Source organism: Poeciliopsis prolifica, unplaced genomic scaffold (assembly GCF_027474105.1).
Source record: "Poeciliopsis prolifica strain line A6 unplaced genomic scaffold, Auburn_PproV2 SCAFFOLD027, whole genome shotgun sequence".
Classification (NCBI taxonomy): Eukaryota; Metazoa; Chordata; class Actinopteri; order Cyprinodontiformes; family Poeciliidae; genus Poeciliopsis; species Poeciliopsis prolifica.
The window spans coordinates 3,557,222-3,582,415 of NW_026562402.1; the positions used below are offsets into that span (position 1 = coordinate 3,557,222).

General features: G+C 39.0%; 2 protein-coding genes across 3 annotated transcripts in view; one reads left to right on the top strand and one right to left on the bottom strand.

The window, feature by feature from the left end:
• The first annotated feature begins 257 nt into the window (after positions 1-257).
• On the top strand, positions 258-14,822 carry tm9sf4 (transmembrane 9 superfamily protein member 4). The gene is made up of 18 exons (XM_055048433.1): positions 258-279; positions 3,655-3,765; positions 4,871-4,970; positions 5,201-5,357; positions 5,577-5,721; positions 6,604-6,727; positions 6,881-7,002; positions 7,701-7,812; positions 8,696-8,766; positions 8,908-9,040; positions 9,323-9,404; positions 9,504-9,579; positions 10,069-10,152; positions 10,703-10,878; positions 10,966-11,029; positions 11,130-11,249; positions 11,336-11,425; positions 12,306-14,822. Exons 1-18 carry the CDS (start codon positions 262-264, stop codon positions 12,453-12,455), a joined length of 1,935 nt encoding a protein of 644 aa, XP_054904408.1. The 5' UTR covers positions 258-261; the 3' UTR covers positions 12,456-14,822.
• Positions 14,823-21,902: 7,080 nt separating this feature from the next.
• Positions 21,903-25,194, bottom strand: part of plagl2 (pleiomorphic adenoma gene-like 2) — a 46,198-nt gene continuing 42,906 nt past the window's right edge. For both annotated transcript variants that reach the window (XM_055048592.1, XM_055048593.1), the window contains one exon: positions 21,903-25,182. In XM_055048592.1, the coding sequence (XP_054904567.1) occupies positions 23,700-25,182 (1,483 nt within the window). In that variant the 3' untranslated portion in view covers positions 21,903-23,699. The remainder of the gene's footprint in view (positions 25,183-25,194) is intronic.

Consider the following 25,194-nt stretch of genomic DNA (forward strand, 5'->3'; position numbering starts at 1 on the left):
TAAAAAAATAAAAAAAAATATATATATAAGTTTATATATATATATATAAGTTTATATATATAAGTTTATATATATATATATATATATATATATATTATATATATATATATATATATATATATATATATATATATATATATATATATATATATATATATATATATATATATATATATGTTTTTTGGATATTAGTTTTTTTCTCTTTCCGAAAGAATGAGCAGTGGACAACTTCCGGAACGTCACTAATGACACGTATTCAAAATGGCGGCCGAGGCTATGGTAAGTGGTAAAATGAACTCTTTCCTCTATCTATATATTTGCTACTCTCTACTCCTTAAATAAATAAGGCATTGCGATGTAATTGGGGCAGAGGAAATTTACTGAAGAGATATATGGAATCTTAATGTAAAGATACTATTCACAGGAGTTTATTGTGTGAATGTTTGAAATGTTGCTAACTTAGTTAGCCTGTTAGCTAAAGCTTGCTTGGATGTCCGGAGCTCTGGCTGTGACAGTGATTTTCTTGAATTATGAAATTGCTTGAATACACGTCCAAGAGACCTGGGGCTCGCCGGTATTTGGTTGTCATCCCAGCAGATGTGAGATGAAGCGAAACTTTTCCAGCTAGCTGCAGCACTTACGTCTGGAAGCGTCAGTTATTATGACTGAAAGGTGTTAGCATGGCAGAAGAGAATGGAGTTCAACAAAATGCCCTCAAAAAACTGGAATAAAACTGTTTCCATTTAACTATTTTGTCATGTTGGCACTAAGTAGCTCATACAACATATTGTACTGTTGTTGACAATTCAGTTGTTAATTAAAGTTTGTGACGTTAAACTAGGCTCAGGTACATATAAACTACATCAGTAATAAACCAACATTTATATTCTAGATGTTGGCATGGCACTATGCGTATCCGGATTGTAATGTGTCGCCCTTCTTTTCCTGTTTGTGTTGAATGATCTTGATTACGTTGCAGACTTTAAGTTTAGGTAACAAATCCTTAATACATCACACTTGTTATTCTACAGGTTTTAGGGTTTTGGTTATTAGCAACTTTGAAGTATTCCTTGTTGTGGAATTCAGACTTTTTCTACTAATGTTTTCTTTTTTTAATTTTCTTATCTGGAAATGTTGATTTGATTTACTTGAACCAACATTTAGTCCAGCATATGTTTTTTGTTTGTTTGGGGTTTTTTTTTTCACTTTTCTTGTCTCAATTGCATTATGTCACAGTATTTTGAATCAATACTGGTAAATAGTTTGAGGTTAACTCTGAAAATTGTAGTTCAATTCTTTCTCCTTCCATTATCTTTATTTAGAGCTAAATCACAACTAAGTTAAGTTTCAGGCCAGAGCATATTAGACTCATAGCTGAACATTTACTCTTCAAGTTTGATTCAAATTTAGCCATGCAGTTTGTCAATGTATCCATTCATCTGTTTTCCATACGCGCTGGTTTCAGATTGCATTGGGGTTTGTTGACTGGAACCCATCTCGACCTGCTCACCGGTCTGTCACTGGGCAACTCAGACACAGAGCCAACACAGTTAGATTTGATCTTGTCCTGTCCAGTTATAATATGATCTAGGAATCACAGGGAATGCAGCAGTTTGCGTCCTATCTAATCTTTGCTTCAATGCAATCCTGCATTCAGAGCTAGCACAGGGCGTCAGCGCAGAACAACCACTCCATAATAACTGGAGGAAACCTCCAGCAGAACCAGGATCAGGATGAATGATCATCTGCATCAACCTGACAGTGGCTGAAAGAATGTCAAATGGACTAAGATGGTAGTCCTGGGCTAGGTGTACATTTTATGGAAGGCAATATAAAAAGGGAATGCAATGTCAACGAAAGCAATAATTGCAAATAATGTCCAAACAAAGTGAGGAAATGTCCTCAGGGCTCCCTCCATCGGTACAACTACAAAGCTTAAGATGAGGGTCACTAACCTGTGGACCGTTATGCTGTTCATGGTGACTTCTAAAAGAGCTTTTATATCATATTTGAAAAGACCATTCACAACTGAATTACGCTTAAGGTGCCCAGAATTTTTTTAGGTCACCAACTGTGTACTTCTCCTGATTGTTCCTGTAACATAAATATGCAGCGATGCGTTCAAAATCCTTCATGACAGCCAGAATCTTTTTATGTTGAAAAAAAGTGTGATTAATATCTATGATGTTAAAATCTAAGAAATTAATGAATTTGTTGTTTTCACCAGTCGTAACTCTAGCTGTTGTGCTTGTGCCTCATATGATGTTAAAAAAGTGTTTCCATCGCAGTTTTGTGAATCATATCCATTTTTATACAGCTGAAAAACCACCTCATCCCAGCGCAAAAACTTTATTGAAAAACTTGAGTTTTTCTCCAAATTGACCTGTTTCCATGAAGAAAATGTATTTTCGTAATTTCAATTTGTACAATTTCATGGTTAATGGAAATCCAGCTAGTGAGTAGTCCATTAACATGTGGAGATGAATGAAAATCATTTCCTGTCAGTAAGGTAGTTTTACTGTAAAAGTTAAATCTCTTTGCTTCTGCATTTTTGGCTTTGAAACCGTTTAGGTAGAGAGGAACTCAGAGAAAACGTGTTATTCCTGTTTTGCTTGGTTCTGGATCCCTGAGGTGAGCATCTTTATTCAGTCTGAAGCAGAGGACAGGTCTTTCAACTTTTTTCTACTCAGCACCATTTATATTTGTAAAGCTAAAAATCCAACAGCTGTTATTGTTGATTCTTACCAGCCACTCTATTGCTTGGTCATTTATTACAAAATATGGCTGTATTACCACATTCAGAAGGCCTTTATTTAAATCTTTATTGAACCAAACAGTCAGTAAATGGGTTAGGAAACAAGAAACATGAGAACCTTAAGCTAATCAGAATTGCCTGGTTTTACCATCTTCTTGTCTTCTTGTTTGTTCTTGTGGTTCATTCTCCTCTTTCTGATGGAAACAAGCAGTGATATTCTACCTCCCAGCCATACTGTGAAATAAGAGAAGTGCAGCCTGAGCAGAGCATTTGTTTCATGCCTCCGTGCCTGTTAGAAATGGGTTGGTGTTAGTGGTGGCTTCAATAAACAGTATTTGAATAAACAGATTCTCAATTTTGCAGTTTCCTTTTGTAACTTGATCTTCTTCTCATGGATAATAGACTCTGAAGCTACTTGCAGTATTTTCATTCTTTAGTAAATTTTACCTTCTGAATTTTTTTCCCCCCCATTCGGGCCTGTGGCTTATTTTGAGGTCGTCCAGTGAACAGCCATTTCATAAACTTATGTAACCTTTCAAATGAAATGAGCACGTTGTTTAGTCATTGTTTACTTTGTATTAACAGTGACCTGCGAGTGTACACGAGTCACCAGAAAAGGCTGAGAAGTGAACTTTACCTCCTAACCTGTAGAAATCTTCTAAGCTATTGTTTCCTATCTGCTGCCTTATTTCTTTCAATTTAAAATCAAAATGAAGTGTGAAAAATAATCTTTCAGGAAGGGAAACTGTATGCAGCACTCCTTTTCACAGATACAGTCCATTCAGGGTCTGGTCAGTACCATGCTGAAGAAACTTCCCCTTCATGAACATCATGACTGTTAGCTGTGAGCATCATGCAGGGCTTGTTGGGTTGACTGGTTGCTGCTGTGTGTTGTCCAGGAGACATGGTGCGCCTTGCTGCTTGTGGCACTGCTTCCCGTGGGCCGGTCCTTCTATGTCCCCGGTGTCGCGCCTCAGGACTTCCATGAGGGCGCTCAAGTAGAAATTAAGGTAAGGCTGAAACTCTAGTAAATTATTTGTGAATTTCATCTGACATTTCACAAGAAGGATGTGGTTTGAAGTTGTGTAATGTTCTCCAGGTTTTAATCTGATTGGTGAGCTTTCAGAAAGCCACACAAGAAACTAAAATTGATCTTCTGTCCCTTGTTTTATTTATTTTTTTAGAGTTGTATAATTATTAGTATCTTATTATTTTATCAACCAACAGTGATCCAGTTCTCCAATTTTACACCTGAACATTGTTGACTTTTTTTTATTTTGACATTCTTAGTAAAGACTAGGCCTGTGACAGTAAGGAATAAATCAATTACTGCATACATCGATTCTCCTCTTTTCTCTCTTTCTACCAAAACCTGGAAGACAAAGTCTTCAGTGATTTTTCCTCTTTTTGAAGGACAATATTGTTTACAGAGACTTCATAATTCATTTTATTTCTTGTTTTTTTTTGTTTGCTTATTTATTTTTGGATATTTAAAATGTCTTCCAGTTCCAGTGTTAAATGTTTATTGGAATTTAAAGTGTATTGATTTTTCTGAATATATTTCTGTGCTATTATGCCATTACCATTATATTAGAAAATGGTCTCAAAACATGAATGATAAATAATATTTATCATTCAGCATCCTAGAAAAGATTTGTCATCTTACATGAAACTCCCCAGTTAACAGTTTTTATGAGCCTTCTGTGTCTCTCTTTGTTTTTAAGAATTGTAATTGGGTTTTTTCACTTGGCCCATTTCACAGCAGAAAATATTTACAAATCTTGTAAACCTGAATTGTCAGAAGATATGAGATAACATCTTAGTGCTGAAAACTGTCAGAAGTTCAGATGAAACAAGCTGCCAGCTATTTAAACTGGCTTTTTCTGCTGGGATTTTCCTCCCAATGGATCATAAATTGTTAAAAAATTTGAGACTTCTGCTCTAAGAACAGCAACATCCTTTTATAAATTCAGGAATCATATCTTCAGTTATCTTTATTTAGGATGTAGAGGTACTTGATGCTTTCAAATGTTTCCTGTTGGCTGTAGACCACATTGCTGGTGTGAGTGAGTGTTTGCATGAGCCAGTGTTGACTGAATGCGATTGTCTTTTCAGGCGGTGAAGCTGACCAGCTCCCGTACACAGCTTCCATATGAATACTATTCCCTGCCTTTCTGTAAGCCTGGCTCTGTCTTATACAAGGCAGAAAACTTGGGTAGGTGGGCTGCCGATTTTGGCATTTATTTTTATAAATTTGCTTTTTTTTTAGCGTCTAATATGTTCATGTTTAAAATGAAAAAATATTTAAACTAATTTTCTATTTTTTATGTTTAATTCACTTGGAGTTTTTTTTTGTGTGGACATTTTCAGATATTTCAATATCTAACTTTAGGAATTCTTGTGCTTTTGTTTCTAATATCTTTTATCCTGCTGTTATTTCCATAGGTGAGGTTTTGCGTGGAGATCGCATTGTGAATACGCTCTACAATGTAAAAATGAACGAGGATAAGAAATGCGAGCTGATGTGCAAAAAGAAAAAGCTCAATGTGGAGGAGAGCAAACTGGTGGCTGAACGAATCCAGGAGGAGTACTACGTTCACCTGTGAGTTCATCCCATTTACCCTCTGTCGAGCAGAAATCCAACAAGCCAGTCCCAAATAATTGCTCTTATTATAATCCAACATGTCTTAGGAACCAGTTTTCAATTTCTCACATTAAACTTGTGTTTATTTTAGTTTTTGCTTTCTTGCATTTATAATCTAACTGTGGGAATTGAAGGCTTGGGAATTGAAAACCAAATGAAGAGTGTGTGTTATTTCAGGATTGCAGACAACCTTCCAGTTGCCACCAGGTTGGAGTTTTACCCCAACAGAGAAACGGGAGGAGATGAAGAGCAGAAGAAGGTTGCAGATAAAGACGTTCAGTTTGAACATGGCTACAGACTTGGCTTCGTTGACAACAACAAGGTAGATTTCACACTCGCCTCTTCAGAAGCAGCTTTTGCCTCAACGCTCACTAAATGACCCAACCCTCATGTTTATCGTTAACCATACAAGTAAATATGAATATAGTAGATATCGTTAAACATCTTTTTATTTCTGTTTTCTGATAAAGGCTTTACATTAACTTTTGAATGTCAGATAAGACAATTTAAATTGTTTAAAAACAGTGAGTTAAATATTCTATATAGATTTTATGAGCTGATAAAGCCCATCAGTAAATAATAGGGGTGCGCTGATTTATTGGCCTGCTGATTTATTGGACCCAATTTCCTTAATTTGGGGAGGATCAGTGATCGGCTGATTTTTACATATGAAGCCGATCTTATCTAACTTAGCAAAGGTAAAAAAAAATCAAGCTCTGTCCTCTTCTGTTTTCCTACAAGAAATTTTTGACTGACAGACCAGCCCACCAAATTATCATTGCACTTTTATAATTAACAATAGTGACCTCACTGTTGCCAACTCAACAACTTTCTTGATGTATTGAGCAACATTTCAGACAAAAAAAATGGTATCAGCCAAAATCGGAATCGGCAGGTTAAGCTTTTTAATTGGTGACCGGTCAGAAAACTGCAAACTCAAAACAGAAAACAAAACACAAATTAAAGATGTTTCCCTCTACTGGTTTGGAGCGAATCAACTAGGCTGTGCAGCAATTGATAGCATGGCTCTAAGTAGATGTCGTAAACTAGCATGGAGCACATATCTTAGAATAATGGAGAGTCTTCCCGTCATTCCAAGCAAGCCTTCATCAGTTCAATCAATTGGATTTCTAGTTCTGAGCAATATGAAACAAAAGTTTGGGAAAGCACTAATTAAATCCTGTGTTTTTTTTTCTTGTTCCAGTTTTATCTGCACAACCACCTGTCCTTCATCCTGTACTTCCACAGAGAGAAAGTAGAAGAGGGAGAGACTCACAACTACAGAGTGGTGCGTTTTGAGGTTGTACCTCAAAGTGTTAAAGTGGAAGGTTGGTATCAACACGAGCTTTCCAAATCCTTTGGCTTTGGTGATTGTGTCAAACCTGAGGTTAACGCTAACTATTTTGGTCAGATGAAGCGAATGTGTTGGTTAGAAAGTCATTTCTAACCGAAAAATTAATTTTTCTGTTTTTAATATGTAGATCTAAAGGCCGTTGAAACAGATAAAACCTGCACACTGCCTGAAGCCAGTGGTTCTGCCCCCCAAGAGGTTGACCCAACCAAAGAAAACGAGATTCTTTTCACATATTCTGTCACCTGGAAGGTCAGCAAAATGAAACCCTTTCTAATCAAAATTCAGACATGGATGTAAACCATCTGAAGCTCTGGATATAAATACATCAGCTGGGCTGACGCAAAGAATAAATAAAACAACACTTCTGATGTTTTTAAATTGAATTTAGAAAATATGCTGGTCAAAAACAGTGACCATAAGGATTTAACTAATCTGTTTAAGATAAAACCACCGTACTTAAATGTTGTAGTTGGCGTAAAATTAAAATGACCATCCATGCTTTTTCAACTAGCAAAACTCAGCTCCCCTAAATCTATTAGCTATTGTTTGATCAGATTTTTTTTTCCTGCTGATTCTGATGGATGTGGTGATGAAACAAATTTATCTCGTTTAAAAGACAAACCTGTTTATCTTTTAGCAGTAATCGGAGATCTCTTCTCAGACATTTAGGCCATCTATAAGTCCTTACTGTCAGTCTTGAAAATGCGTTTAGGAGCATTTACCATCCTGGTGCCATTAGATTTTAGTGTGTTTTCCTGATTTCAAAGCTTGAGTTCACTGTTTGACATGCTGTTGTTGGATACATTTTATACCAAACCAGCTATCAAACTGATATCAAACCTGGTTTCTGTATAAAAATAGATTAGGTTTATCTAAAAAAAGTTAGATAAACCTACTCAAATTCTTTCTCAAGTTGAGTCACAGAACTTCTTGTCTCATTTGCACAGGAGAGTGAGGTGAAGTGGGCCTCTCGCTGGGACACATACCTGACCATGAGCGACGTCCAGATTCACTGGTTCTCCATCGTCAACTCTGTGGTGGTCGTCTTCTTCCTCTCTGGTACGGCTGTAAGACTTCATGATCTTCTTTGTTCACTACTCCAGCAAACCTCTGAGGCCAGAAATGGGACAACAGATAAGAGTAAATGACAAGCAGATAAACTCTATATAAAGTGGTTTATGCTCAGATTTTTGTCTTTGAAAATGTTTTAAATTATCTATCATTTTATTTCCTCTTCACAAAAAATACTATACTGTTGATCTGTCTCATGAAATTCCAGTAAAGTCTACTGATGCTTGTAACTTGACATTTCAAAATGTCCAACTAGCATGAAGAGACTCTAATTATGGGAGTTGATTAGTGGAGAAGTGACAAAAAGTTGCTTTTTTTTATTAAACTTATATCGTCTTTTCTCTTTTGCACATAAGTCATAAAAAACACATAGGACCATCGTACTTCTGCTACTTCCTGTCATCATCTTCCTGGTTTGCACCAGTGGTAACATATGGTTGTTGATGCAAAAAAATATTGCCATTACAGTTTAGTGAAATAAACCAAATCAGAATCAACTTTTATCGTCATCATATAGCAAAGAAAACAGACAACATAGGACATGGATAGAGGATGCCTGAGGCTGCAGCTTTTGTAAGATGAGGATAATAACATCATATCTCACAGTGTCAGATTTGACACAGTATGAGGTTTCAAAAGAAAAACAAAAACCGCATCATCCTAGCACTGCAATTTTTTGTTGAAATACAAGAGTTTTGTTTGTTGTTTTTTTAGCTTTCGATTAAACAAATTTTTTTTCAAAATGTCAAACTGCACAGTTATATGGTTCATGGAAACTCAGCTACTGTTGTGTCGTTCTAAATGTCACAGCAAGAGTTTGTCTTTCTGGCATTGCATGAACCCTTTCTGCTTCTCTGCCTTTGTCTTCTAGGGATTTTGAGTATGATCATCATTAGAACCTTGCGGAAGGACATTGCCAACTACAACAGAGAGGACGACATTGTAAGAAAATACAAAACGGATCAGAGTGTTTGCTCCAAGAAATCGTTTTCATCTTTGAGATTTTCTTGCCTGTTGAAATCTGGTTTTTGTTCAGAGGCTCAGTTCAGTTTTTTCTAAGCAGAGATTCTCATTTCTAACCAGGAAGACACGATGGAGGAGTCAGGATGGAAGAACGTCCATGGCGATGTCTTCAGACCGCCGCAGTATCCCATGATCCTCAGCTCCCTGCTGGGCTCAGGGATCCAGCTTTTCTGCATGATCCTCATTGTCATCTGTGAGTTTGGCTTCCATCCTCTTTGCTCTACAAAACTTTGACATTTTTGAAATTCTTAGTCCTTGTACAATAAAAATTATTAGGCATGTTTATATGCCTAATATGAAGCCTAATAAAAATTATGTTTGTATGAATGAATAACTAAACAATAAAACACAAACTACTACAGATTGTTGTTTTCATTTAGCCTGCCTGTTCTCACTGTGCTTATCGTGTTGCTTCAGCTCAGATCCACAGTTGAATCTTTCCTCAGCTAATAACTCGTCTGTTTTTGTGTTGCAGTTGTTGCCATGCTAGGCATGTTGTCTCCATCCAGCAGAGGAGCCTTGATGACTACTTCATGTTTCCTCTTCATGTTTATGGGGTAAAGGCCTCAACAGCTGCTCTAAATCCTCACAGAAACAGAATAAGGTGATGTTCTCCCAATCAGAATACCTCTAACCTGTGGATGTTTTTCCTTCAGTGTGTTTGGGGGTTATTTTGCTGGCAGACTGTACCGCACACTGAAGGGCCATCGGTGGAGGAAAGGAGCATTTTGTGTAAGTCAATCTTTAATGTTTTTTAAAAAAAAATATATATATATATATATTCTTATGACAGGATTGCATTCACTTCATCCAGTCTTTCTGGTTGAAGTGTAGTTCACTAGAAACTGATCGTATGGGACAATAAAGCTGCGGTTTTCTTCTCTGGTCAAAGTCAGGCACAGAGCAACACAGTCTACATCCTAAAACATTCTAACACAAACAACAGTGATGCTCGACTTACTGACTATAGCGTCAGTAAGTATAATGTGTCTCAAAACATGTAGAGCAGAACTCTGTTTCAAAGTTGAGTCTGACTACTAAGCAATTTGTAAGGTTTCAACTGTGTTTAATGCATCATTTGTATTATTGTTATTTACATACAACTGCAACATGAAAATTGTTCTCTGATTTCCATGCATAAAACCAACTTTATGTTTTGCTGGACTGAGTTTAGGGGAGCAACTGGGGCTGAAGTCTGTTTTTCATTTGTTTCTCTTCTAGACGGGCACTTTGTATCCCGGAGCGGTGTTTGGAATCTGCTTCGTTCTGAACTGTTTCATTTGGGGGGAGCACTCCTCGGGAGCAGTGAGTTCAGTCCTTTGAAACCCAACCAGAAAGGTTTTATACTGGGAGTAAATGCTACTAAACCTCTGAAGCTTTTCTGGATCAAAAATTATAGTCTGTGTAAAATATTTCAGTTCTTACTTGTTGTTATCTAATGTGGCCATAGGCAGAAAAAAAATAAAAAAATACTTCCTGGTGATGTCACAACCCGATACTGTGATTCAAATTGATCAGTCTAAAGGCAGGCACATCTGGAGATGATAAAATTAACTCCAGATTATTTTTAGAATCAGTAAAATAGACTTTTAATTTAATGCAGGGAGGAGGCTTTGAAGCAGATGCCAACTTCACATTGTTGGTGGCTAATAGTTAGCAGTCCCTGTCTGTTCATTATTTATGTAAGCAAGTGTTGTCAGCCAGTCTGCCATTACAGGAGCAGTGTTATGTAAAATCAACTTTTTGGAGCTGGACATCATATTATAATGTTTTTCCTTCATCAAAAACATTCCTGGAGTTTTGCTTTGATTCTTTCACGCATGCTTGAGAAATCCTGTCCTGCTCTGGGTTGCAGGTTCCCTTCACCACCATGCTGGCCCTGCTGTGCATGTGGTTCGGCATCTCCATGCCTTTGGTCTACCTGGGTTACTACTTTGGTTTCCGTAAGCAGCCTTATGATAACCCGGTGCGCACCAACCAGATTCCCCGCCAGGTCCCGGAGCAGCGCTGGTACATGAACAAGTTTGTGGGGTGAGTGTGCTCCAGGTCCTCGTCCGTTCTATTTATAGATTGATAGCGCATGAACTAAAAGTTTTCTTCTCTTTCTCTACTTCCCAGAATCCTCATGGCTGGGATCTTACCGTTTGGCGCCATGTTCATAGAACTTTTCTTCATATTCAGTGTAAGTCATCTCATCTTTTCAGTTCAAAGGAAATGAAAATGAAGGTTAGATCCCAGGCTCTGCAACATCCTCATCAATGTGTTTGTATCGCCACCCGCAGGCCATCTGGGAGAACCAGTTTTACTACCTCTTTGGCTTTCTGTTCCTGGTTTTCATCATCCTGGTGGTGTCCTGCTCTCAGATCAGCATTGTGATGGTCTATTTCCAGCTGTGTGCAGAGGTAAGGCCGGCGAGACGCAGGAGGGTTGCTATGGTTACGTGGCATGGAGAACGATGATGTGCCGTGTCTGTGTTCCTCACCGTCAGGACTACCGGTGGTGGTGGAGAACGTTCCTGGTGTCAGGAGGCTCTGCTTTCTACGTCCTGATTTACGCCGTCTTCTACTTTGTCAATAAGGTAAAAACCAGGAGAACTCAACTCTGATCAGAGCTTCACTGAATCATTCTTCATCACAATAAACTGCTGTCTGATTAAAAGTCTCTAAAAAAGCTTTACATGGACATAAGAAATAATTCAACTCAAAAATACTTTTCTGATTGCTGAGGGAAATGAAATGTTATCGCTCATATTAAAATGTTTTCAATTCCAATTAAATAAAGAAGTCCGCCTTAAATATGTTAATCATAGATGACGGGTCTATTTGTTTTAGACATCTTCATTACATTCTGTGAGTTAAGGTGTCTGATGCTACCGCTAACTAGCTGCTAACATACCTGTGGCAGCATTTTGTGTCTATCATTGGTAAGTGAAATTATCACCAGTTGACAGGACAACATTCATGTTCACCACCGGCTCATTTCTGTTGCCAACAAAAGTGCATCATGGGCTTCAAAAACAAACAAACAAAAAAACTCCTTCTACCATGTAAAATATGCAATTTTCCTTTGTACGTTTCTGTTATAATGAAAGTCTTGAATTTCAATCATAACGGTCTTAAAATGTCTGAAGTTTGAGTTGGTGAAGCCTTGCTGCAGGACGACATTAAATGTTCATGGGTTTGTGTCAGGGAAGAAGTTGGGAAGCTATCAGTCAAACTGACCTCCATTTTAGAAATGTCAAACTTAGTCAAGCTGAAAATATTTATATTTATGACATGTCGACCACTGGTAAGTCTGTCATTGTTTCCAGTCAAAGCGCCTTCCCTGCTGCTAATTGGTTGGGAAACGGTGTGTAACGTTATCAGGCTTCCTCCTCTCCAAACATGACCTCTGTCTGTTTCAGGTGTTTCTCATTTAAAAACTCAAAATCACTTTCTGTGTGTGTGATTTGTCTCCAGCTGGACATTGTGGAGTTCATCCCCTCCCTGCTGTACTTTGGTTACACCACCCTCATGGTGTTGTCCTTCTGGCTGCTAACGGGGACAATCGGTTTCTACGCAGCCTACATGTTCATCAGGAAAATCTACGCCGCGGTCAAGATCGACTGATTCCCCGGAGCTGCTGCTGTCCTCCTAGTTCTTGGTTTATTTTTCAGAATTTTTTTTAATACGTTTGTTTTTAAATTTTTTTTTTTGTTCAACAAGCTCTGACTTGTGTGCAGAAGGAACAGGGGTTTATAAATATGATGCAGCAACCCCATCTGCTGGCCACATGGTGGAATAACAGCCAAACAGCTGTGTGCAGCTTGCTGTTTTCCCCGTCCCTCCCTCCTGTCCTCCGTGTCGGGACAGAGACCTGGACGGCGGCGTCCTCTACTGGGAATGTTGCTGTCTCCTGTCACCTCGCCCTGCACACACACACAGCGGGCCAAAGCTTGTCAGATAAATTTCTGCACAATTTTTTTTCCAATGTTTCCAACGTAAAGTTTTCATTTTGGCCATTATTATATTTTTTTGTTGTTGTTTTCTTTTCTTTTTTTCTTCTCTTTTAATTGTCTCCTTGGATGCCATTTTCTTGTGTTTTCTTCACACCGATCACGTCTGACTCTTGACTGATTCTGCTGTCACGGGGAGACTTTAAGTTTCGGTTCAGAGACTTTCTGGATCTGGGTTTTGGTGTTTGACTTGATGGGGAATTATGCTGGTCTCTTTTATATTGTAATACAAGAAAATATCCCACGACTTTTTTTTTTAATGAGTTTGCCGTGTCCCCGTTGGAACCAAGTTACCCACAGTCCGTCTCGGCGTACCAGTTCGTTTATTCTAAACGTTTCAGAACCTCTTCTGATTGGACGTAAATATTTGGAGCAAACGGCGGTGGCAACGCGACACAGGCGGGACGAACGGCACGAAGGAGGAGACCGCTTGAACGCAGAACGTACTGATGCATCTTCAACAGTGCAGCCTTAGCAGTCCCAGAGAACTATGCAGTAATGGAAAGAGTGTTTAAAGCTAATATCCAAGGGCCATATTTGTTTAGAAGGAGAAAAATAATCACATTAGTTTACATCTAAAGTTTGATCAGATCAGATCTGCATCATTAGCCGCAGCTGTAAATGTTTTCACACATCAGTGCTGAACATTTTCAGGAGATCTTTGGTTCTGGAATCTTGTCTGATAAAGTGTTCTGAAACCCAGCTTGTGTTATCCGGATCTCTCACTCCACAATCCTCCCTGATGGAAAATCTTTCCGCTTGGAGCATTTTTAAAAAAATTTTTTACACGCTTTACATCCCTCCACGACTTCTCCATAAAGCTGCAGCGAAGTGTGTGAAAATGGCTTTCAACAGAGTTTCAGCTGTCCAATGTTCTTAAAACACACAGTCAGCTGGTGTTACAGGTCTGTGCATTTTACACATCAACTTACTTTCTCCCCTGACACTTTAGCTGAAAAACTAACTTTAAAAATGGTGACATTAAGGGCTTCCCAAAGATGATCCGTCGTAGCAAAAACATTGAGATGTGTACAGTTTTGCTCAGTGGCTACAGGAGAAAGTTGAGTGATTCATTTAGAGTTTAAAATCTATTCCCTTCCTTCACATCTGACATGTTATTGGTGTGAATAATACAGATTAATTTATAATTAGCACTAAAGCTATGAATTTCTTTGTGCCTGTGGTGAGTGAACGGCTCCAGCAGCTTCTATGAATAACTGGATATGTTTTCAGATTTCCTGAAATCCCACAAAATCTTTATTCCGGGCTCATCGGCACAGAATCCAGCTAACGGACTGAATGTTGCACAAGAGGAAATTTTTTCAAAGTGAAATGGAAGTGACATGTATTTCATTTATTTTGGAATTTGAATTAAATGACATATTTCTGGGAGAGTTTTCTTCTTCACGCCCTTTTCAGTGTACTGGTACTTAAATCTTCACTCAATTAAACCAAGAAAGTGGAAATGAGTCATTTCCTGGTTCTTACTATAATCCCAAACTGCTACGAAGGAGCTCCCAGAGGAGAGGCGAGATGAGCTGAGATCAGCTGAAGTCTGGCTTGGTGAATTCTTACAGATTTATTTCCATTTGCTTGTGAAACCTTATCAAACTTTCCGAATCCTCTTTACTTCTGCCTGATTTTAAGGTGGAGCCACTCGTCTCCTGCTGCTGAGGTTCACATGCCAGGAGAGATTTTTGTTTTTTTCAACAGACTCAAGAGGCCTGGGTTCTGTGTGTGTGAACAAATGCACGGATCAGGGTTCACAGTGTAAATAAGAGCTTTGTATTTGTTACGTTTGGCTGTTTGTGGCACTCTGTAATGATTCCTGTCATTGTTTTAGCCAAAAGCATGATGCTCTTGATAACTTTTAGAGCAACGTTTTTTTTTTGTTGTTTTTTACTTTCTGTTTGTTTCTTTTACAGATTGTCTATATACAAAATGTACAATGACAATAAAGAGACGACAAGTTGAATATGAATATGAAAGCTGGCTCCTTTTTTGACTTTGCAGGACAGATTCTGATAGACTTTCTCTACCTGGTAGGAATGATGTAAATAGAAGCAACTTCTTCTCAAAGACCCTTCCTGAAGTGCCTGCTGCGCTCGCTGGTGTTCATGCTGTTCACAAACACATCAGTGTTTGTTCAGAGCTTCTGGATTTCTCCTGAAGTTAATCTTTGGCAATATGTTGCCCTTAGGTTTTAATCATGGTCATCAGAAGAAAGGAGGCTGAATAGAAATGTGCAACGTATTTTTGAAGAGATTGAAAAAAAAAAGAGCAAAACCATTGTATAATTTTTCTTCCCCTTCACATTTATGCTACACTTTATATTGGCCAGTCACATGAAAACGTTGCAATTTGTGGTTGGAATCCACCAAAATGTGGACAAGTTCAGGAGTGGAAATGTTTTTGTTGACGCTGTACATGAACCCCTCATTTAAATGTTGCAAATCATAATCTGGCTGTGCATCCAGATGGGGTGGTTCTCCGGCCAGCCGTCTTGGTTTACAGTGATAAATCACCTCACTGCTTCTTTCCATGTGAAAGTGTTCATTTGTGTTCAGAGTCTGGCATCCCGCCTGGTCTTGTGTTGGTTTTCCTCCAGATTCTGCTGAAGAACATGCTACAAAACCAAAGCAGCTGCTATTCCTGGATTACGGCACAAATCCCGTCCTGTAAATATGTACGGGAGTCTGCTCAGCTGATGTAAGTATAGGTTTGCTATAATAAGGCCAGTCTTTACAACTCAAGCCAGGCACTCAGACATATTCGTCCAGCTCCTTTGAGACGCAGTCCAGACTCTGGACCGGGATGGGAAAGTTTTATTGTTCTTTAGATCGTCACATAATTTCTGTCATATTTTTTGGCCACTTTGCGTAAAGCAGCTGTCCCCGTTTTCTTCTGACCTGTCACAGACAGCCACAGGAAAAGTCAGGATCATGTTTTTGATGAAGCCCAACTTAAAAGATTAAAAGTTCCTGGCCACTTGCTGGCATACTTAAAAACAAATTTTACATGCATCCAATCGTTAAGACACGGCTAAGATTTAGTCACATCAAAAGCTACCGGCTGCAGACATCGAACAGTGTTTTTACCTTTGTCCTACCATCACAAAGGTAAAAACCAAACGCCACTGGAAGTCTCCCATGACTCTTTACACAGGACAATAAACACAGGACTGCAGATAGGGTATGAAACCACTGGTTTGTCTTTTAATTATTTCAACATAACACATGAGAAGTCAAAGATACACTGTACTGTACAATAAGTCAATATTTCTGCTGTTGTGTTCATCTCTTTGGATCAACCAATATACATCTGTCACTAAGAAATTGCAGCAACTGATTACATGAGATATGTTAAAGAGGAAGACTCCTGATGTGGATCCTTGAACTCTCCCTGTAGTCGATAAGCTCCATGCTATATAACATAGTGTGAGAGGATGCAAGTAGCTTGTTATTGTTCACCTTTTTTTTTTCTTAAGTTTATTCCCAAAGGTGGATGTAGTTGCTTGTAAAAAAATAAAAACGGGCTATGTCACCTAACAAGATACACAAAGAGGATGGAATGCACGACTTACATTTTAGCTAAAAAAATATATAAATCTACACGTGGATGCCGTCTGCACCAGACATTACCCAGGTTCGTACTAAAGCCAAAAAGACGAGAGAGGGCGGGAGAGGAACAGGATCGCTCAAATCAAATCAGCAATTTCTCAGGTTTACAATGATGGAAACAATTCCCTTAAAAAAATGTCTGCACCGCACCTACCAGTAAAAAGGAAAGAGAGAGAGGATAAGTGCATCCCTAGTAGGTGCAGGCTGAGGTATTGGAGCTGCAGCCAAGCGGATGACCAGCGCAACATCTCTGTCAGAGCGCGGCGCTTCAGAAGCGTCTGTGTCTCAGCGGTTTCGTTCCACATAAGCTTTGGGCGACAGATTTATCACGAAATCATATGGCAATAATAGCAATAGCAATAACTATATTGGCTGTGACTGCATGGGACAGAAATCAATCTTTCTTATTCCTAAAGCGGTTCTGGTTTCAACTCCTACATATTTTGTTTCCCCTTTTTCATACTAGATTTGGACAAATTCTCAAAATCTTGTCAATAAACAAGATATTAACGTCATATGAGATTCAAACGCACAAGTTTGGGACTGAAGCTGCAGCTGCTACACCTGGTCACTGCTGCAGCTTCAGCATGACTTTTTAACAGGTTGAAAAAAATCATTTAAAAAAAGTAGTGGCTCTATGATGAAGACCATAATTACTTCATAGCAGAGGTGACTCTGACTTGTCCAGCTATGTTGAGAAAACGGCCGGAAGGAGCCGCAGTTTGACTGAGGCCCTTCATCCACAGAACAAATGGGAGCAAATTCTCACTGAAATACAAACCAAAATGACCAGATCAACCTCAGACGTTTTCTTGGAGAAACCATGGACATTTCTGAGTTTGAAAAATCAAACATTTTGAAAGCAAAAACTCAAGAGATTTTGAGAGAGAAGCTTCAGAAAAATTCTCAAAAGCCAAAATGTTTTAAGTATTTATTATGTACTCCAAAATGTCCAAGTTTTGTCTATGAACACTATCCTGAGATGAATCTCAATTATTTTGGAATTTTCTCCGACAAATTTCTGATGCGTCAAACTCAGACATGTCCTGCTGTTTCCCTGGAATTTTTTTTTTTTTTATCAGGAATTTGTTTTTTCCACGGTTCAAGCTCAGAAATGTCCACATTTTTTTCAAGAAAATTTCTGAGATCATTCAAAATTTCTGAGGATTTTTCGAGCAAACCTATGACTTTTAGATCTGACGTTTTCTAGATTAATCACAAAATATGTTTTTGTTTTGTTTTTTTTTAAAAAGAAATTTACTCCACTTTTCTTTTCCATCAACAACGGCCCTAACACCCCTAATCCTGACGCAGCGAAGACGTCTGAGTTTTTGCTGCAGCAGGAAAACTGATTGGCTGTGATTGGCTGTGATTGGCTGCGACGGCAGCTCTGTTCACCATCGCCTCTGAGGAACAGACATGCTGCTGCTGCTGTTTTCTTCAAATGCTTGGCTGCAGTTTGACTAGATACACTTTTGACAAAGCAAAGGCGAAGCTGGTTAAGTCCAAAGCAACAATGGAACAAGGCGGAAGGGAGCGGGGAGCTCTTCTGTAGAAGGATATTAGTCAAAAGGTTTATCAAAAATACTGTTATTCTTTTGGAGAAGAGAAATACACAAATCCTGATAAAGTTTAAACATCAAACTAATGGCACATACATATACAGGATCAATACAAAATTAAAAACATATGAACATATAAGCTGAAACTTTAAAAGAAAAAAAAAATACTCTTTTTTTTTAAAGTTGAAAGTGCTAGAATTCAGATTAGCTCACAGAAACCCAGGGAGGACAAACTTAATGCACACTGAAAGCTTTTTTTCTTCTTCTTCTTTCCTTTCATTTGGGGACAAAATGAGAAATTTGTTCCAAAAACATAAATGCTCGATGGGACTGCTACAAATTTGGCTTAAACCAAAAGAGTTTTTCTTTAAAAAGTCTCAAAACTCTTACAAAGACAAAAAAATAAAATAAAATAAAATAAAAATCTAATTTTAATCTTCGGTTTACAATAGAAATTCTAGGGAAGGTGCCGACAGCTATTCCTATAGGATCATCAGGAAGTTTGATCAATCATATAACATACTGATTTAATCTCATAACTTGTGTAATTTTACATTGATATTGGAATAATAATAAAAAAATAAGTATAACTTTGACGACAATGTGAAGCTGTGTAGTTTTTAACCTTTAGACACCATCGCTCAGTCAGAATCATCCAATCCTATCAAGTGTGCTTTTCCAATGCACCGGGCTGACAGCGGCCCACTGTCGGGGCTCCTTTTCCTACGCAAACATTTTTAAAAAATTTTTTTAAATGTGAAGATTTCTTAATAAGCTACTGTGCAAAGATGTAGTTTCTTCTCCCAAGGTTTTGGTAAGAAAATAAACAAATAAAAATGAGGTGATGTGTTGTGTTGTTTTTTTTTTTTTTTTTTCTCAAGGTCCTGTTTCATATAAACAGAAAATAATATATCATGAAAAAAAAACAAATACATAACTATAAGTAATTTCCCCCCCACAAGTTGTGCAGTCAGTCCCTTTGCACCTTCCTGTTGCTTTGAATGTCAAAGCCCAGGAGGTTCGATGACTGCGCTCTCCTGGAGTCGCCGTGTTTTCAGACCCTTTTATTCTACAGAGCAGCTACAAAAATAAAAAAAATGAAATAAAATTTAAAAAAAGAGGAGGAGAGGAGTAACGAAGTGGTGGGGCTGATGAACACTTTGTTGGTTTGGCTCACTGTCTATGTTTCAGAAAGAAAAAAAAAAAGCTTTCAAAACGTTCTAGTGGTCTACAGTTGTCGTACATCACCAACCGTGGCTAAAGCAGCAATATGAGATTTAGCTTCAATGCTTATGTGCTATGGTTTTGGATTATGTTTTTTTTTTCTTTGTTAATTGTTTTTTTTTTTTTTTTTTTTTTTTTTTTTTGTCCCAGTTAGGGCTCACCTGATGCGTCACTAAACATAAAGAGAGTCGGTGTAAAATCGTGACAATATTTATGGATGAAATAAGATGCTGAGAAGGAGTGAGATGAACATTCAGATTCTGTCTGTCGTTTCAGGAACAGAACAAAAAAAAAGAGACGTTTTGTTGATATAAATGTGATGGGAGTTCTCTATAGTGTGGTCACTGTGAACAACACGCTGTGTTTCTTTTAAAAATGTATTTCATCTGGAGTCTCATGAAAGCTTACTTTGGAAAATTAGACGCAACAACTCTTTACATGCTGTCAAAAACAATAGAAAACAAACGTTTTATAGTTTAAGAAAAAGTCCAGTTTGGAAACGAAAAGCGGTAAAACTTTATTTGACGGGTTGTGAATAACACTGTCAAACATGAGCAAGTCTTCACGAATATTTATGACTGCTCTCATAAAGACTGCCATCGGTAAATCATGACACTTTTAAAACAAAGTCGACATTATTCACAATGTCTTGACATTAACCAAGAAATCGTGATCTGACATGAATTTGTTATAAAAGTATTACTGATTAAAGTTGAATAATGATGTAGCTTTATGTTATAAAAGCTAACGTTTGCTATAATGCATCCTATAATGTCGAAAATCATTTTATTTTTTAGAAACATCTGAAGCCAAGAAGCCACAGTGACCACACCATAAGAGAATTACAACAGACCGGACTAAATCTGAAAGGATTCCTTTCAAACTGGATTTTTAGGCTTTAAGTTAACTTTGGACTGAGGTGTTTTATAGGCTCTTGGTTTAAGGTTAGAACTCCAAGGCCTCCAGTTTGAAATACTTAAATGCCGTCCACGTGAGCATCCCTACGACACAATCTACAGCTCGCTCAAACACTAGCTGACGACTAAACCACTAGCAGCCTCCTACAAATAATTCCCATCCAAATTTGGATTCTTCTTCTCCGACTCAAGTACAACAAGCAACGGTCGGATACGACAGAGAAAGAGCTTGAGGGACAAAGAAAATACTTCATCTTTTTCTTCCTCGAAAAAGAAAAAAACATAATGCAAGATACAATCAAATGTAAACCTGCAAGACATTAAAAACATTGTCACTTAGTTTTAATACATCTACCTAAAACACACATTAAAAGCAATTTCGATATTTATTTTTGAGATATTTCGTACACTGCAATAACATTCTTAAAAACATTTTTACTTATCGGCGACTAATTTCCTTTGTTCTTTTCATCCATTCACATATCTCAGGGTTCATCATTCACCTTGATGATGCATCTTTTTAAAAGACTGCCTAAAAAATGAGTTTGGAGTATTTAAAAAAATAAAAATAGACATGCCTATCTTAACCCGGGTGCGATCCTAACATTCTGTTCACTCCCCTTGTCCTACGGGTCAAAAATGACCCGCCCTAACAAAAGCCCCAAAATAAAGCAAATTGATTGAATTTTAAATCCAAAATCTATTTTGCATGATGAAACAATCTGTTACTTATCAATTCAACTCAATTTAATACCTTTTTTTTTATCATGTGTTTTTTTTACACAATAAACAGGATTACACTTTTTTCTTTTTACCACAAACCAAGTGTTGTAGCAGTTTTCTTTTACATAGTAAAGGTTTATTATTGTATTTATATAAATGTGAAGTTATTACTTCTGAATTAATTATACTGGAAGAGGAAATAAGTCAAAAATGTGAAACTTTTTAGTCACCGGTTCATTCCTTAGTATTTCTTTTAGAAAGTGAAATATAAAAATACCTCCCATAACACAACAAAACAAAATGTGGCTTGATTTTGTGAACAATTTCACATCAGCTCTTATCTCATAATTATATGAGATGTTCAGCACAAGAACATCTCCTGCTCAACATGAGGTTTTGAACTTATAAGATGTTCTTATGTTGAACATCTTCAACATAAGACGAAGAACATCCAATGCCTAACTCCCCATGTTAAACACAAGATGTTCAAGAAAATCTTAAACGTCTTGAAGATGTTCTTCACCCTATGAAGACGCTCCTGCCGTGACCAAGAATTTGTTCAAAATAAGATGTTCGACTCCTGATGCTAAATATCCCATATAGGTCAGTATAACTCTTTTTTCTGGTGTTTAAATACTTTTTTAATTCACGGGTTCAAAATGACCTGTAAGACAATCCTCGTACTCTGGTGGTGTTCAGTTTCACTCTTTCTAATGACGGGGTCAATTTAGGAAAAGTCATCAAATTTCAAGCCAGAAAAAGATCATTGAGGGTATTTTTCCTACAGCTAGACATGGTGATGGGTCACTTTTGACCCGCAAGACGACACAAGGGTTGAGAAAAGATATGTAAGGCAGCCAAGAGAATGCGTCCACAAAAAAAAAAACAATAACGGAAACTTTTAAAGGTAACTCCAAGGAGGAAGAAGGAATGGGAGTCCGACGCACCGTCACCCTCTGCAACAATACGGATTTTTCCTTCCCTGACATCAGCATCATGTCTGCATCATGTCTGCATCATGTCTGCATCATGACATCAGCATCATGTCTGCATCATGTCTGCCAGCCCTGGACACCTCACAGCTCATTTTTGTCTCAAATGCAGACCAGAAGTTTTCAACCTGTGCACCTTCTGTTGGCATCCAAATTTAGGGACTGCGTCCTCCGAAAGTCTCCCAGTGGACATAAGCTGGGTCCTTCGGTTACCGGATGCTCCAGCCTTCAGGTTTATCTCTGCCCGTGTCACATAGGAACAATAGCAGGGCTAAACACAAGCTAGTAAAAATGAACATAGCGTTTTTATTACCTCTTTGTCTTGTTTATTAATTAAATTATTATTTTTTATTTAAAACCCAAATATTAAAAACAACGCAATTGACAAAAGATTAACAATACGACGGCTTTAGGCTTTTAAATTTTCTATCGCCAGATATTAAAATATTTAAAATCGTATTCCTCTCTCACTCTCATTTCCTGCTTCATCCGCCATCGTTAGAACAAACAATTTCCCGTTCGACACGCAATGCATCTTGGGATTGGGTGGGCTGCGAAGGTTTTGCTCGGCCCGTCCTTCAAATGGGGAGTCTTTGCGTTTGGACAGTCACATCTCTTAGATGCAATCGGTCTTTAAGTGCGGCCTTTGACGGATGCAGTCCCTGAATTTAGACACTTTCAATGCAGAAAAGCTGTCATTCCAACTTGGAAGTTACGCAATTGAGTTTTTCGCAAACTACAAAACTGATGTGGTGAGAACTGACATCGTTCTGTTTCTTGACTCTTGCAGGGTCTGCACATATCTTAGAAATAGAGTGCATGAAAAATTTGTTCTCCTGGTTTAAGGTTTACGCAGTTTTGTAAACCGTGCATGTCGACTTCTGAATAAGTGGCGTTCCGCAGAGCTCTGTAGTTTTTTTCTAGCCCGCACAAAGAGGCTTTTATACGAAAGTACGAGGGAGGAGACGAGAAGCGAAGTGCCTTCTGTTAAACAAAAAAGTGCTTTTCTTGAGAAACGACAACAACAAAAAAGTTGTGGTAAAGCTCATCATTTCTTACGTATTTCTTCCGTGTTTGCTCCTAAATCAGGCTAACTCTCGTGTCATTATTTGAAGAGCACTTATTTTGGAGGTTGGGGTTGTTTTGCGGGTCTGGGAGAAACTACCGTTCATCTCTTTTCCCCACTGAGCTCCCTCCTCTCCGAACTAATCGAGACGATTCAGAGTGTTAGCATGGGTGGTTCAAAACTCAACATATGAAACATTCTACCATGTTCTTACGTTTGGGGGCAGAACAATAAAGTAAAAACAAAATTTCCACTTCAAACTATATTTTTCTGGGTCACAACAAGACAGATAATCTCCACTAAAAATTATCTTTGTTTTTTTTTTCTTTTTTTCTTTTTATATTATTACTTTAAGTATGCAGTACCACGCCTTTAGGCCTACTGATCCTGCCCTCTATTCTACTAAAAAGGGGGAATATAAAAGGGGAAGTAAATGAAAAACAAAAAAACATGGGTTAATACATTGTTATATCTATAGGATAAGGGGGGGAAAAAAGCCCAAATAAAAGCTGCTTCACTTCTTTTCTTATATTTTCCTTTTTGCTCAAAGGGGTTTCAACTTCCTTTTAAGGCTCAATCAAAAGCTTTTGTGCGCACTTTCATTTAAGGCTTCTAAGTGTTCATTTACGCATTTATTTTGAAACTTAAATCTCCAACTTTTCCTTCAGGCCTTGTTCATCGTGACCTGAAATATCCAAGCTGAGCTTGTGCTGGTGTGGAGGAGGCCACCTTGGCAGGGAAGAGGCTGCCTCTGTCACTGAAAGGCCTGGTGAAAGCGAGGCAACGTGGTGTTACTAAGGCTGGAGCTGAACACTGGTGGAAGGGGGTGCAGGGATCCAAAGCCTAGACCCCCGCTGGAGCTCTGCTGCTCCTGAGGTTGCGGTTGCAAAGAGGTAAGAGGTGCCGTGGCGACGGCAGCTGCTGCCGCTGCGACTGCAGCAGCATGGGGCTCGGCGGCGTGCAGAGATGAAGAGGAAGAGGAAGAAGTGGAGGAGGTCACAGATGAGGTGTACCCCATAACCAGTCCTCCTGTGCTCATAGGGGCACTATAGGGAGGAAGGTTTAGGGGCAGGAAACCCAGCAGGTGGGAAAAATCCATGTTAGCAGCACACAGAGACTCAGCGATCACTGCAGGGCTCTTGGACAGGAGGGGATCCCCGCAAAGCTCATCGGCCAAGCCTGAAGTGGGCTCCAATCCATCCTTGGGGGGTGAGGCAGCAGCATGGGGCTCTGCAGAGGGAACCGGGCCTGGTAGACCACTCTGCAGATCCATGAGGAAACTCTCCATCTCTACTTTCAAGGGCTTGTCCAGCAGGTATGAGGTAGATCCCAGCTGGTATTTGGGTGCTGGCTGGGGCTGGTGCTGTTGCTGGGGAGCCGCAGGCTGGTGGTGCGGGGGCGTTGGAGGGGAATGGTGATGATGGTGATGGTGGTGGTGGTGGTGATGGTGATGGGAGTGTGGATGAATAGACGCAGTGGATTCCATATGACAGCCTATGCCCATAGCTGCAGACAAGGAATTGGGCATTAGGGAAGGATGTGGAGGACCCACACCAGAATTAGACATGGCCTGGAGATGGTGAGGGTTATACATGCTCATGGGAAAGGGTGCCCCGCTGGGGAATGATTTTCCCATCATGGGGTCTTTGTTGGGCCCCATGCCGCACATCATGGGGCTGAGTTCCTCCTTTACTGAGCACGGTGGAGATCCTGTGGTCAACAGGCCCAGCATATCCGGAGGCTCTGTCTTAATCTTCAGCAGCTCCTGTGAGTGGCTCTTCTTCACATGCCGTGTCAGATGGTCTTTCCTGCCAAAGCGCTGGGCACAGTACTGGCACAGAAAGTCTTTTCGCCCTGTGTGGACCACCATGTGCCGTCTCACATCTTTCCGTGTGTAGAAGCGTCGGTCACAGTGATCGCAGGGGTGTTTTTTCTCCTTGGCGCCACCGGAAGACTTCCCCGAGTGGCTCTTGAGGTGCTCCAGGAGAACAGGTGTGCTTTCGTAACTCTGCATGCACACTTTGCAGGTTAAATCCCCCGCAGTGGCTGAGTGCATGGCCACATGGCGCTTGTATCCCAGCTTGGTATTGTAGTGCTTTCCACACTCCTCACACTTGAAGGCCTCTTTGTTGGGGTCATGGGTCTGCAGGTGGTTCTTCAGGTGGTCTTTGCGGTGGAACATTTTTTCACAGAACGAACACTGATGGGTCTTCTGCGGAGAGTGTGTGGCCATATGCCTGCAAATAATG

Excerpts from the sequence above, each read along its gene's own strand:
- tm9sf4 (XM_055048433.1), top strand. Across the intron at positions 9,405-9,503 it reads TTCCTCTTCATGTTTATGGG|TGTGTTTGGGGGTTATTTTG; the intron begins GTAAAGGCCTCA and ends TTTTTCCTTCAG. Across the intron at positions 10,153-10,702 it reads GGGAGCACTCCTCGGGAGCA|GTTCCCTTCACCACCATGCT; the intron begins GTGAGTTCAGTC and ends TCTGGGTTGCAG.